The sequence below is a fragment of the Theobroma cacao genome, chromosome 2, assembly GCF_053813885.1.
Source record: "Theobroma cacao isolate CCN51 chromosome 2, ASM5381388v1, whole genome shotgun sequence".
Classification (NCBI taxonomy): Eukaryota; Viridiplantae; Streptophyta; class Magnoliopsida; order Malvales; family Malvaceae; genus Theobroma; species Theobroma cacao.
In genome coordinates this window covers 43,478,631-43,493,602 of record NC_142640.1, presented here as the reverse complement: position 1 = coordinate 43,493,602, position 14,972 = coordinate 43,478,631, and the positions used below count along the sequence as shown (strand labels likewise).

The window sequence follows — 14,972 nt, the reverse complement described above, 5'->3', positions numbered from 1 at the left end:
ATTATTCTCTTACAAGTTCCTTCTATATTTGAAAGATCATATGTGCATGGTTATATAAATGCTTATTTATGCAAAAGCTCTAACCCCTTGACTTGTTCCCTTCTCATATCCATTCACGAAATCTTTATAAATCACACGTTAGTTTTTCCCATTTTTTGTTGTAGATTAGTGACAGTTGTTAAGAACTCGTATCATGAAAACGTGATTCGTTCTTCCTTTGGTAAGTGACATAGCAGCCTCTTAAAGCTCAGAGAGTCGAATCATGTTTTGCTTGATGAGTCGGTTTTACATTTCTGTTCTTACATACTTGTTGATATTGGATTGTTAAGCCATTGCATGGCAAGTTATTTTACGAAATGATGTGAGTGATGTGAATGATGGCTTGTGAGCCTATATGAGCATCTGAGATGCCTTTATAGAATTTGTATATATTGTACAAGGTACAAAGACTATGAATGAAAATGTACACACAGTTTATGTTGAGAAGTCCATAATCGTCTGTCTTTATTTATGCATGAATGTTTATGATTATGTTGATTAATATTATAAGCATGTATGATAATGATGTTGGCAAATGAGCCATGTGTGATTGATTGATGAACGTATGATTGAGATAAAGAGGATTGCTTGTGCTTAGCTGGTTATACTCGTCTAGTTCCATGCGTCGGTCATGATCCCTCCAAAAAATGGGATATGACAAAATTCCACCAATCTTTTACTAGAGACAAACACAAATAAAAGGTATTCAAGTGTATGGAAAAATATCCTTAAACCATTATTTGTGACTAACAAGTTTTTCTTGCAAATTAACTCTATTATGCAATTGGTTGTTGGTGATGGCAACCATATCCATTTTTGGCTTGATAAGTGGACTTTGGAGGAGTTGTTTTCAAGAATTTTTGCTCTTATAAGGAATAAAAAAGGATACATTGGTGAGTGCAGGAGATAGGAAGGACAAATTAGGGTTTGGGATGTAAAGTTAAGACAACAATTGTTTGGATGGGAAAAGGATCAATGGCAACAGTCGAAGGGTTTAATTAAGGAATGTCACTTGAGCAAAAAATTTCAAGATACTCTTGCTCGAAAAGGTTCAGCAACAGGGTAGTATTAAGTTAAATTCTTTTGCAAGCAAGGATTTATTCATGGGAGTTGTATGAAAATGTGCGGAAGAAAGAATGGTCAAATCTTGCACCCATAAGATTGAGGTATTTTGTTGGCAAATTTTACACGAAATGGTGGTTGTTAAAAGGGAATTAGCTTAAAGAGCATTAATTAGTCAGGAAGCAACTGCCTATGCTTCATGTCACAAAGGATTATAGATTATGAACCATCTCTTTCGACATTGCGAGGAAGTGTGAAAGTTTTTATGAAATGAGTGAAGAGTGGGGAGTGTCTTGGGCAATTCCAAATAAGGTAAAGGAGATTTTTAGTACATGGAATATGGTTAACATAAGAAAAGGAGAATAACAAGTTTGGAGAATAGCTTTTATGTGATTGCATGATCAATATGGCTCTTTAGAAATGATGTGGTTTTTAAGGGTAACGTTTTGGACACTAAATAAGCTGTTGAGATAAGCAAGTTGCAAGTTGCTATATGGGCCAAAGTAAAATGTTTGAACAATCATGGTCTTATTATGGACACATAGAGAAACCCCTAACTAGGTACACCACTATTTAAAAACAAGAACAGCACGTTTGGTATGGGGAATAGCCCTCTATTCCCATCTATTATTTTCTCCCTTGTTTGGTCAGTAATTGTGTCAAGGAATAGTTATTCCTCAAAATCAATCAAAAGCCATGTTTAACTAAACCCACCCTTACTTGGTATTTGCTATTCCATGGTTAAGGGAATAGCCTCTAAAATTGATAAGACTAAGAGCATGTTTGGTCTGACTTTTTTTTAGCTTAAAAGCTATTATAAAGCTCTTATAGAAAATAATAGCTTTTAAAATTAAGTTAAAACTGTTTGATAAATTTACTTTTTATAAGCTCTTTTTTATAGATAAACTGTTTGGCAAAATAATTTATATAAACTATAATTTTAATTAAAATTACCATAAAGGGTATTTAATAAATAACTTTCAATTAATCATGAATTTCTTTGTTCAAAATAGAAAAAATTAACTTTATTTTTTATCTATTTAAAATAAAATTTTAAAAATATAAGAAGCATTTTTATATAGCATAAAGTTTATAATTAATAATAAATCATAAAAAAAGAGTTTCACAAATAATTCATAGGTAACACATAATTCATAAATAACTCATAAATTAACGATTTGCTTAAGACAAGAAACCCTATTCAGGAACAATTTGTGAGGTATTGGAAGACCTTTGCTTAAGACAAGAAGCCTTTTGAGTTTGTGAGGAATTGAAAGATTCTGTAGCAATTTTTTTATGGAATATTAGAACTTGGCTTAAAACTAAAATAAAAAAAAATAAACATAAAATAATTTGAAAGAGATTAGCGGTTTGGATCAAGCTATATGATCATGTCTAACAGTATCAATTTCATGACAAAAATGAATAAAAAAATATATCATATAGGGTTTGGAAGTCAATTTTCATCTAATTTATTTCAACAACTATTGACCTATTTGACTTATTTCAATCATAATCAATATATATTATATACATAAAAAAAAAGTTAAGAACAAATAAATATCACATAATTGTCATATCAAATATCAGATAATAAAAAGAGTATTCAAAACCCAAAAAAATAGAACTATAAAAAAATGAAAAACAAAACAGAAAAAAAAAAAAACCTGAATGCAGCTTTGATTTTTTTGTTTTCGTTTCACTTAATTTTTGTAAGAATAAAAAAAAACCTGATTTGTAAAAAAGGATAGAGGATAGGGAGATCAATAGGGAGAGAGGGAGGGAGTATTTTTTGAGAGATGATTCTTTTGGAAAAAAATAACTCTCCTAATAAGCTGGCGTGTTTTTAAAAAAAAAGAGAAGAGAAAGCTCCTAATTGGAGCTTTTTTTTAAGCTCTTTTTTTTAAAGATTTTATTCTTTTAAAAAAAACTACTTTTCTTTTAAGAGCTTTTACAAAATCCTATTTAGCCCAACTTTTACTTTTAAGCAGTAGATAAGCTAAAAATAAGCCAGGCCAAACGAGCACTAAATACCTTTTTTACTTCTCATTTTTCCTTTTTCTTTCTTTCTCTTCACATTCTTGTCTCTCTCTTTCTCTCTCTAACCTCTACTCACCATTAAAGGTGACTATGATAACGACAGACAATGGTGACAATGGCCAATGGCAATTCCAAGGCCGGATATGGTTGAAAAACACCAATCTAGTACTCTCTGGCCAAATTCAATTAAGGATCCGCTAAAACTAGGGTCCACAACCTAATTTGGTCGCAAGATACGCCAAATCTGACACTTTCGAGCCAGATCTTCATGACAAGATCTAGCCACATAGTGCGCTAGATCGATATTTCATTACACCGACCACATTTCTAGTGGGCGACTAATGGAGAAAAAGAAATGAAAAGGAAAAAAAGAATTTAAAATACAAAAGTTTAAAAAATTTATTTATAAATTATGAAATATAATATTCTAAATTTAAATTTTTTAATTTTTTAATTATAATAATGTTTAAATTATAAATAAAATATTAATGTTTAACTTGTTAAATTATTAATATAATATTTTAAATTTTAATAAAAATATAATTTAAAAATTGAAAATTGCAGATAGAGAAAAACAAAAAAATTACACTAATGCTTTAATATTAAATTATTAAATTTAAAATTTTAATGAAAATAAAAATTAAATGGTTAAAAAGAAAAAAATTATTTATTTTTGTTTTTTGGTATAAATTTTACTAAATTATATAAAAGATATTTTTTATTTTCAAAAAATAAATCTTATTATAATAAAAAGTTTAAATTTTTAATTATATATTATAAAAAATTAATATTTAAAATTTCAAAATTAATTAAAATTATTAATGTTTTAATCATAATAATATTTAAATTATAAATAAAATATTAATATTTATAAATGTGAACATTTATATTTAAAAATATTAATATTTTAAATAAATTATAAAATATTAATATTAAAAAAATAAAATAAAAAAATAAATAATTATATATTATAATAAAAATAATTTTTTTCTTTTTATCACTCATTCTTGTACCCACAAAACATTATAATAAGTCATAATAGAAGTTTTTACTTTATTCTATTTTATCAATTAAATTAAATAATAATATTTTTTTCTATTTATATTTTATTCTATTATTACATAATAACTATTCTGTTTCATTCTATTTTATTATGTAAAGTAAATGTGCCAGAAGAGTAGAAAAGTGAACAAATGAATTAAGTCGGGAAAGGGGATTCCATTTTATTTTATTTCGTAAAGTAAATGTGCCAGAAGAATAGAAAAATGAACAGATGAATTAAGTCGGGAAAAGGGGACATGAAATTTAATGTTGATGGACGATGACGAGAAGCCCCAAAGAGGCTGGAATAAGGGGTCATGAGAACTGAAAACAGCCAAGTTGGAATTTTATTTTCAAAATCAATTGGAGTGGGTGATGCGAACATGGCAGAAATAAGAGTGATTAGTGAGGCTTGCTTCTTGTTCATTACTTCAAAATAGTGTCAAACTCACTCTCTCATCACAGAGAGACTCAAGCAAGCATTAAAGTGGGTTAATCAACCAAACGAGGCCATGGGGATTGACAAAATGGATACTCCATATTGAGAGAATAAAAATCGATGTTAATGGCCGGAATGTCAACTACACTTTTAGAGAAAATAACCAGAGACAGCAGATAGGCTCGCAAAAGTAGGGGCGCAGTGGGAGGAGGACATCATCAAAGTTCTGGAATAATGCGAGAAAGCAACAAACAGCGGACAAACCCGTTTTTCACAGAGGTTTCAGCGAGCACAGGGTCCTTTCTGAGTGCTGGAGTGAATCTGGTATGTTTTCATTTTTCTTCTACCGCTTGGTGTCACCAATGATGAATCAGCTGAATATTGGACTTGTATGGTTGAGAGATTTGGGCGTCTGTCTTGTGGAGTAAGTTATGCTGGGTGATTTTTGCAAATTGGTCAACTGCCGCTGATGGGGCTTTCTTTTTGTCAGATGGGAGAGTCTTCTGATTGTTGTTTTTGTGTTCTCTATGTTGGGCAAGCTGATGCCTTGTGAAATGTCAGGAATTTTTTGTCAATTGGGAAAGGGAGGTGAGGTGAATGCCTCATGTTGCCGGGAGGTTTGCTGGGAAATGTAAACGTGTACGTACAGGCTTCCTAGAGTTTCTGGTCTTTAGGTGACGACTTTTGGAGGTGATTCTCGCCGTTACTCTCAAATTCAGAGAATAACAGACATGAATCCTCTTGTACTCTTTCTAGAGTTGAAGGTTTACTTCCCCCTGTTTCAATATATCATAATTTTTTTTTAAAAAAAAAAACATGTACACAAACAGGAGCAAGAGAAAGGCTTATATAAAGACCGTGGATGATGCAATCCAAACTTGTGATTCCTGTCTCCTAAGTCAATGTACATCCAAAAATTTGCAATGCAACCTACTAAATTAGATAATGAAATCCCAGCCTAGTCCAAACAATCTAGATGTAGTCAGAGCCGGTTACGGAAGAAATTCCACAATCGCAAAGAAACAAAAAGACAGGAGGTGCAGAAACTTAAACCATATCACAAAGGCAAGGACGGAGCAGCACTGCAGTATTTTGAGTACAGAAAGGGCCAATTGCACCCATCTTATGTTTCTTGTATCAGATTCTATCACAAAATCGTATACAATCAAAATCCAATTTCCCACAACCATTATACCCCATGCATTAACTTACAAGAATTGAAATCAGTACATAGAACAGAACATGAAGAGACGAAATTTTTAAGTTACCCAGAGATAACATATTGGAACTTCTACAGCCTTCTCACTAGCCCATTGCCACTCATCATCAGAAGTAACAGAGGAGCCTAACTGTCTAAAAACACCTTCAAGAATGATTCGTTGCTCCTCAAATACAAATAATATTAATAAGATTAAAAAGCAGTAGATCTAATACACATTGTATGCTACATCGGTTTTCTCAAGAAGCAGAAAGACAGCAAAGCTTGATCTATACAGAAGGTGATCATTACAATACAATACATTTAAAATGGCCTTTTCCAGCTTAACTCCAAAATACATATGACTAAAACATCATCAGCCTTCGATACAGGACCCAAATCAACCCAAAATTCTCAGCCCAGCACATAGAGAATCAACAGCAAGACATAACTCGTTGCTCCTAAGCTTTAAGCATAACAACAAAAAACTCCAGAATCCTTCAAAATTGATGGAAATAAAATGCTTAAACAGAAACTGAGTACATATGTTACATTGACCAGTTACAGTTGGAACAGCAACCCCACGTTACAATTTGCATCTAGCTCATCTATCCTATTCTTATGACAAAGCTAACAGTATCAATTACAAGTATATAAATTATAACCAGAATCACATCAATCTCTGTACAAGACTCCTATAAAGCTCATTAGAAAGCCAAATATGGCCATAAAAACAATGAAAGAGGCCATTACAAAATTGTGGACCTAATAAACAGATTCAACTTTACAAGACAAAAAATGCTTTACAAGAAGACTATAATGTAAGCAGTGGTTGTATCTTGAAACATATCACCAACATCCACTTCATGAATTCAGTTGGATTTACTTTCTTTCCAGAGGTTACAGTTTCTTAACAGTGCTCAAAAAAGAAAAAGATTTTTTTGCACACTTGAAAGGCCAAAGCAAATATCAGAGGAAGCCAATGAAGCCAGCCATTCTAACACATCTTCCTCAACAAAGAGTTGCCCACTCCACTCCCTGGATGTGATGATAAAAAGAAACCCCCATGTCAATAGACATAAAAGAGGAAAAGAAGAAAAAGCCAAAGACACCACCCCAAAGTCTACCCACATAATCACCAACAGTATGTTAGAAAGAACATTACATCACATCATGTTTCAATAGCAAACAAAGCCCAATGCTACTAAGAGCCCCATAGGCATAACACCTGTCTCTAAGAGACAATCAGTTCGGCTAGATGATGAGCACATTGGCATATTCAAGCTCACACTGAATACGAGTATGCAAAACCTCCTTAAAAATGGGGCACTTAGACTGGAAATTAGAGCATTCTGGGTAAAATATTGTTTTGACACTGGCTCTGTTTCTGAGGATTGTTTCAAGGTTTCAACATGTCAAACAGTTCAAAACTTCAGAGCAGTATGTCACTAGAGAAAGATTAGGAAACCAACAAATGAAAAGAAAGGAGAAAAGCATCAGAGGAGAAAGAAAAAAAAAAAAGAGTAGACTCTAGGCAACCCTGCATTGTTTTAGAACTTTAACACTATGCCTTTTCAGCTGAAAAGTCACAAATATCCATAAGACTGGATTGCAACCTTTATTAAAGAAAAACTAACTCTCCATTAGACTCTAAGAAGGAGAACCTAGAAGCATGGAAGCCAAGCCTTAGAGAAAGGATAATAATACCTGCTCCTCTTTACTGGCACAATATTACTATATATAAAACGAAATGCACATTTAAATTGTAGGATGAAAATTATTTGGCTCTAGAATGGCATACAAGCATACATGAAGTTCCAAAACTCTAACAAAACAAAAAATACTTTATGAGGGAAAGGTCAACTGAATGACTCGTCATAGGAAACAAGAATTACATACTAATATAGTGCGTATAGAACAACGAACCAAAAGTCAAGTTTCAAATATTTGACAGAGGTAAAGGAAAAACATATAATGATTTCAATAATGCATAATGCGTATCACAAGATATTCAGCTACAGGCATTATTCAAAAATAAAAAAATGATCCTCAGTTGAAAAGCAAGTGGTATGCATATAGAAAAAAAATATGTAAAAAAGCAAGTGAGGAAGAAAGTAACCAGAGAACGTCCTGAAACAAAATTGAAGCAGCAAGGTAAAAGTAAAAAAAAATAAAAAAGAGATGAACTTCATTTTTGCAATATTATACACATGATCTAGCAATGTCTATAAGCCAAGCAAACTCCCTGACTTTTCAGCTAAAAAAAAAAAAAACCTCCCTGACCTATGAACCCTTCCACTTCTAAACCCCAGAAAGAAATGTACAAAAAGATCACATGCTAGAAAGTTTTCTTATCACCCAAGATCACAATCATATGACAACAAGATTTCTATCACATAAAATCCCAACAATCATATAAACAAAGAAGGTTTTCTTAAGTACCATGATCACAAGCCAAGAAAGCATTGCCTCAAATATAGGGTTTGGCAGATAATTATAAACCCAATGTGCATACTCAGCTGTGGGATGTTAGGATTCCAACCCCAAAAAGAGTATCCACATTGAATATGATACTATCTCTTCCAACACACAAATATTAAGTGTCACATCTAATATTTGTTCTTCAGAACGCAGTAAGAAAAGAAAGGGGAGTCTGTTCTTCCCCACCAGCGAGCAAGTAGCACTTACTTCTTCCCTTAAGAAGCCACACTCTGCATAAGGACCAACGATCATCATAGCGAATGCTGAAATGATTATAGAACTGAGAGTAAAATCTTAATTAAAGGTCTCATAAGAAACGGTAAAGAAGGATGCACAGCATATTTTGTCATTCTGATGGCAGGCGTCTCCTCTTCCCATAGTCCACATCCCTTGATCGAGACCTGCGCTGTTCTTCTGGCATTGCATGGGACCTTCTCCGAGATCTTGAAGAAGATTGTCCCCTATCCAAGTCATCATCATAATCCAAGTCACGTTCTCGATGTCGATGCTCTCTGTAACTGTCTTTTTCTTCCCTATAGCGGTGTTCTCTATGCTCCCTCTCAGACCTGTCCCAGTCCCGTTCCTTCTCATCACGATGCCTCCTATCAGAGTTGCCTGACCACTCACGATCAGAAACCCGCTCTTTTTCCCGAGAGGCACCACTCGACCTTCCTTTTTCATGATTTGCATCTCCATAACCATACTCTGAAGCACCATCTTCACCACCATAACTAGACTCTCTAGTCCTGCGACCATGTTCATCTCCTCCCCACCCACCCATGCTTGTGTCAGTCCACATTCCCACATGAGGTCCATCCATTCCAGGTCCACCCATCATTCCCATTCCATTAGGTGCCATTCCACGGCCAAAGAAAGCAGGATTGACATGAGGAGCTACACCAGCAAGTCCCAATGTATTAACAGCTGGAAATGAAGGAAGCATGCCAGGAAAACCAGGCCCTGGAAAACCTCCATAACTGCCTCCTCGACCCATATATGTTGGATCAAACCCAGCTCCCATCATGCCCTGTGGATGCATCATGCCACCAGCTGGACCACCAAATGGAGGACCTGCTGGTCCTTGTCCATAGGCCGCTCCACCATTAGCACCATTTCCAACTCCAGCAGAGCTCCCAACCATGTTCTTCACACCTACACCTCCCCTTCCTCTCATTGGTCCTCCCACCCCAGATCGGTTGACTACTCCTTGACCACCCCGTCCCCAGCCACCCCTTCCATAGTTCCTCCCTGCATCTCCACTTTGGTAATTCATATTACCACCTCTCCCCAGACCATCATTTGGCCTCCTGCCTTGAGGCTGTGCTTGAGACTGGCCTTGGTTTTTGTTCATATAGGAAGCTCCCATCTGCTTCAATGTCTGTGGTGAAGCAAAAGCCACAACACAAGCTCTCCCATTGAACATATAACCATCCATTCCCTCTTTGCATGCAGCAGCAGAAGCTGGATCATAGAACTCAACTTGACAATACCCTTTGGATTTACCACTAGCTCTCTCATCAAAGAACTTAATCTCCTTCACCCTTCCATATTGAGATAAAACACTCTCAAGCTCTGCATCAGTTGTCCACCAATGTAGTTCTCCAACAAACAGCATGGTCGGACCATTCTCTATAGGTGGCCGAACCTGATTTTCGCTTATCATAGGATGATTAACATTCAAACCCATTTGATTAGGTGGAACATGTGGAGCACCTTGAGGTCCACCAGTACCTGAATTTAGAGATTGAGCAGGGACATTGGCAATCTTTTGAGGCACACCAGAAGGATCAATCCCAACCTTGTGGGATGCCGAACTCAATCCTTGAAAACCCATATTTTTCACTTGGGTATCTTGGGTCCCCTCCATAACACGTCCCTTCTGTGAAATAGAAGTCCCAGATGGATAACTCCCAGATCCCATTTCTGGTCTGCTAACAGCTGGCTGCCCATCCTGCTCAGGATACCGGGCAGTAACATTGAGGTGCTTCCCTTGAACTGAAACTCCTGGAATGTTTAGCCCTTGTGAACCCCCAGCTTCACCTCTCGGTTCAGGAGCCTCATTTTTCTGAGCTTGAAGTCCAGTACTGCCCATACCACCTGGTTGTGGTGGTGCCTCAGATCGTTGCAACTGAAGAAAGCCTTCTCCAACATTAACATCATTGTAGAGATCATCATATTCATCATCTTCCCCCATCATCTCTTCATCTGCAAGAGCAGGGATGGCTCCACTTCCCTGATACTGCATCTTTTGTGCCCCTCCATACTCCTCATCTCCAAAATCTATTTGTTCTTCAGCCATTGCATCCATATAACCTGACTAACACCAAAAGAGAAAAGGTTATTCCTATCTCCACCCATATGAAAATAAAGGCACCACAAAGAAAAAAGTAACTGTAAACCTAAAGCAATTATGTCAATAATGCAAGCATTCCAGTGGAGATGTAATGAAAGCAAAAAGCATCCAAACTCCAGTAAGGATAATTTTAGGTGTATATGTAAACTAATCAAAGATCTTAAGCATATTGAAAACAAGAAAATCTAAAATAATTGAACTCGTAGCCAAAGAAAAAACAGCTCTGAGATGCAAAAAGGGAGAGATCTAGCAGCTAGACATCAAAACAAAGGATTAAAATTTCCATTATAGACATGATAGAAAGGCATCAATACGCAAACTTTACCAACATATTCTATCAAAATAACAGATACGTGCCCTACCTACTTCCTCAAATCATAGAAACCAAAGCAGAAGTACGAGGTACATCTAAAACACCCAACTTGATAAATCCAGAGAAAAAACCCAAACACCCAAGTCGTAGAATATCATAAAACAGATAAATTTCAATTACCCAGTTCTTCAACTCAAAGAAACCAACAATGATAGATAACAAAAAAGGAAAACAATTGCATAATCAGTAAAGAAAAACGGAAAATTTAAGAAGACCCACCAGCAATCAGCTTTGGAACATTGCAGAAAAATAGAAACAAAGAAATCCAGAGCTTAGAAATAGTAGCAGAAGAACGCAAGATTATAATACCCAAGGAAATCAGGATATAAGAGCTATATAATCATTTTATAATTACGTTATGGCAAAATGTTTTATCTTACTCTTCTTCTTTGTCATTGGTTCTTTAGCTTACCCTAGGACAGATCCTTTTTGTCTATCGCTCGAACTCCGTTTTTCTTTAATTGAATTTTTTGTTTGATCAATTTGTAGAAACTGTACATGTCATCAGATTATAAATATAAATTGAAAATTTTTAGAGATTTAAAATTATATATTAATAATATTCTTAAAAACCATATAAAACATAAAAACGATTTTTTTTCTCTTATGACCATAGGTACTCTATTTCATGATACACGTAGATATCTGGCTCAATTATATAAGATTATGTTAATTTGAAATGAGTTTGGATAGTTATTTCACTATCCGTATCGAGTTCGAGTAAGATTCAATATCACCCCTAAGAACCCACTATCGAAACCCAATTATCATTATAAATATTTTTATTATTATTTAAATAATTAAATTAAAAATATACAATTTTTATAAATTTTGCAAGCAATTCTTTTGTTAAAAACTAACAAATATATAAACGTTATGAAATAAATTTAAAAAGAACAATTATAAGAGAAATATAAGAAGAAGTACTTATAGCATACTTGGTTTACTGGAAAGAATAGAATGAGAATCGAATAGTCATTCCAAGAGAATAGGATAGAGGAAGAATAACTATTATATAGATTGGTTCATAGGAATGGAATAGAATAAAAATTACTATTATTACTTATTCCATTATTTGGTTGGCAGGAATAATTTTAAGAGTGGTTAAGGAATAATAGGTAAATGATAAAAATACCCTTTATTAAAATTTAAAGATTTTTTAATTAAAAAACAAAAAAACAATGATGAGAAATAAACACTCTTTATTAAAATTAAAGAATTTATTTTGTTAAAAGATAAAAATATTCTGAGCAATAAAATCAAAATAACTTTTACTATAATTAAATAATATTTTTACCAAAATATAAACATATTTTTATTATAATTTAATAATATTTTGTATTAGAAGATAATTAAACCTTTTATTATAATTAAATAATATTTAATATTAAAAGATAAAATATATTCTTCATTAAATTTAAATAATACTAAATAATATTCTTTATTACATTTATTATATTCAAATAATAATATTAAGTAATATGCTTTATAATATTTATTATAGTGAAATAATATTTAAATATTTTTATTCCCTTTTTTTGAAAATGAAGTAAAACATTTTGTGTCTTTTGTGCTTTAAAAAGAGAAAAGGAGTGAGGAAGAGAGAGAGAAAAAATAGGTTTAGTATTTTTTATAAAGTAATTTTTTAAATTGTAAGATGGTATATTTGTCTAATCAACTTCTTTTCTTATTCCCAACAATTTGGAATAGTTATTACTAAGGGAGACCTTGGTAATGGCTATTCAGGCTTCTCTTGGAATGGTTATTCTAAAAAATAGCCATCCCATTGAACCAAATGCAGCTTTATCTCAAGAATAAGAATAGGGGAGGAATGGCTATTCCATTCCCTTCAACTAGACATGCCCTTAGAGAGAAAGAAAGTATTTATAGAGAATTAGAAGATCTTATTCAAGTATATCTTTACAAATGAAGTGAGAGACCTATTTATTGGTCAACAATCCCTTAAATCATAATTCTAATATAATTCTATCTAAGAGTTCAAATCATAGTACATTTCTTGTAACTTGCCTATTGAGCTGTTTGACTGCATTATAGATATCATTAAAATAATGCATTCTAATATTTTATACCAACTTTTCAAATGTTGCAGTAAGAAGGTTGGTAAACAAATCTGTTAGATTGTCACTTGACTGAATTTCTTGAGCACTAATTTTACCATTTTCTTGGAGATCATGACTGCAGAAAAATTTTGACGAACTATGTGTTTTGTTCGATCGCCTTTAATATATCCTTACTTTAACTGTGCTATGCAAGCAGTCTTATCCTCGTATAACGTTGTTAAAATTTCCTTCTTAGTTGACAAGCCACACATTTCTCGAATATGTGAATTACAAATTCTAATCAAACACATTCACAACTTGATCATGAGTTGTTAAAATTTCTGCATAGTTGGAAGAAGAAGCAACTATAGTTTGTTTTACAAAACACTATAAAATAGTCATACCTCCACCTATGAATAAGAAACCTTTCTGGGATTGAGTTTTGTGTGAATCAGATAAATATCCTGCATTTGCATTGTCACGACCCAGAACTCTCATCGGGTTCGTGACAACCGTCGCGACGTCCCGATAGGCACTCATTATCCCGAATGCTGATCGGAACCCCGCAAGGCTTAGCATCAGCTTCTGCATCTCCCCAGTGAGCGACAATTATTAAATCTTGCATTTCAAGAAATCATAAGTCGTTTCCAAATCAAAATAATAAAATTTTATTTTCTAGCTCACAGGGGCATTTTCGTCATTTTTCTTCGATAATACCGAAACTCGCCAAAAACATGGTGTAAAAGCTAAATATGTTCATACATATTTTAAATCAGATAACTAAAGTATAAAATTACTTTTACAATGACACGTGGGCCCCCAACTAACCAATAAGATGCGAGTTTGTGAACCTATAATTTTGACAATGCAAGGCTAACTGAAGTCCTTGATGCAATCAGCTATCTACCAGCTATCCCGAACCTGAAATGTGGGGAATTGAGGGTGGTGAGATTATAAAATCCTAGTGAGTAAACAGACACCATCTAAACTATCTAAAGGCGAGTAAATGGAGATAATTAAAAATAATTAACTTTAGCAAAATTTTCACATCACGAATATTCATTTCAACCAAATAATCAATATGGCTCGTGAATTACTCAAAACTTGGCTCATGCCAAATCCTATACTCGAGGACACCTGGACTAGGGGTATCCAACTAAGTCCGCCAAGGCTATTAAAAATTCATATTTCCCATAAATCATATTTTTATTTTGAAATATAGCCGTTCCTTGACGTTGGCTGAGTCTCACTCTCACACGGTGGTCCACGTGAAGTGCACTAAAAAAGCCCAACTCAGGAGATACCCTACGCGCCTCTATGACCGAGGTGAGAATATAAAGGAGTTTACCGTGCCCCTCTAACAGGCTGGCCCACGGAACCCCCCACCACTACAGTAGCTAATCTTTTATTTACCACCTGATTTATAAAATCTTTTTCTGCATGACATGGCAATTTATCACAACCTAGCCTCTCAAGGCTAAATACACAGTACAAATAATTCTAACACCAAAATCAGTTTAGCCATTCATTCTCATTTATTGTCATAAGCCATTCAATTTAAAACCATAAATTTACAACACAAGCAGGCAGTCTCCAATTACTCTATTTTCAAAACCAGTATTCGATTTTTCAAAAAATTTATAAAATCACAATTTCTCTTAAAACATAGCAATTTACCATTTAAACCCATTTTTCATAAAATCACACAATTGTATAAAACTACTCTAGATAATTAAGACGATAATAAGTTTACTCACAGTTTTCGAAAACTAAATTCGGGTACTCCAACTATTACTCTTCGGATGCGATTTCTTTGCCCTTGCTAGAGGATTCGCCACCTTAACAAATTGCACAATTAAGAGGTTTACTACTTTGGTACTAAACCA

General features: G+C 33.8%; 1 protein-coding gene across 6 annotated transcripts; it reads right to left on the bottom strand.

Moving 5' to 3' along the window:
• Positions 1-6,325: 6,325 nt before the first annotated feature.
• Positions 6,326-11,561, bottom strand: LOC18609631 (uncharacterized). 6 transcript variants are annotated; one of them, XR_016024610.1, is made up of 3 exons: positions 11,407-11,543; positions 8,508-10,613; positions 6,326-6,857 (listed from the first exon to the last, which is right to left on the bottom strand). XR_016024610.1 is itself a non-coding variant. In XM_018115917.2 (2 exons), exon 2 carries the CDS (start codon positions 10,606-10,608, stop codon positions 8,647-8,649), a length of 1,962 nt encoding a protein of 653 aa, XP_017971406.1. In that variant the 5' UTR covers positions 10,609-10,613; positions 11,439-11,561; the 3' UTR covers positions 8,193-8,646. The 6 variants fall into 6 exon arrangements, 5 of the variants coding, with proteins under 5 accessions (XP_017971406.1, XP_017971402.1, XP_017971403.1 ...); XM_018115917.2 differs by lacking the exon at positions 6,326-6,857 and having other exon boundaries at positions 8,193-10,613; positions 11,439-11,561; XM_018115913.2 differs by lacking the exon at positions 6,326-6,857 and having other exon boundaries at positions 8,193-10,613.
• Positions 11,562-14,972: the final 3,411 nt, after the last annotated feature.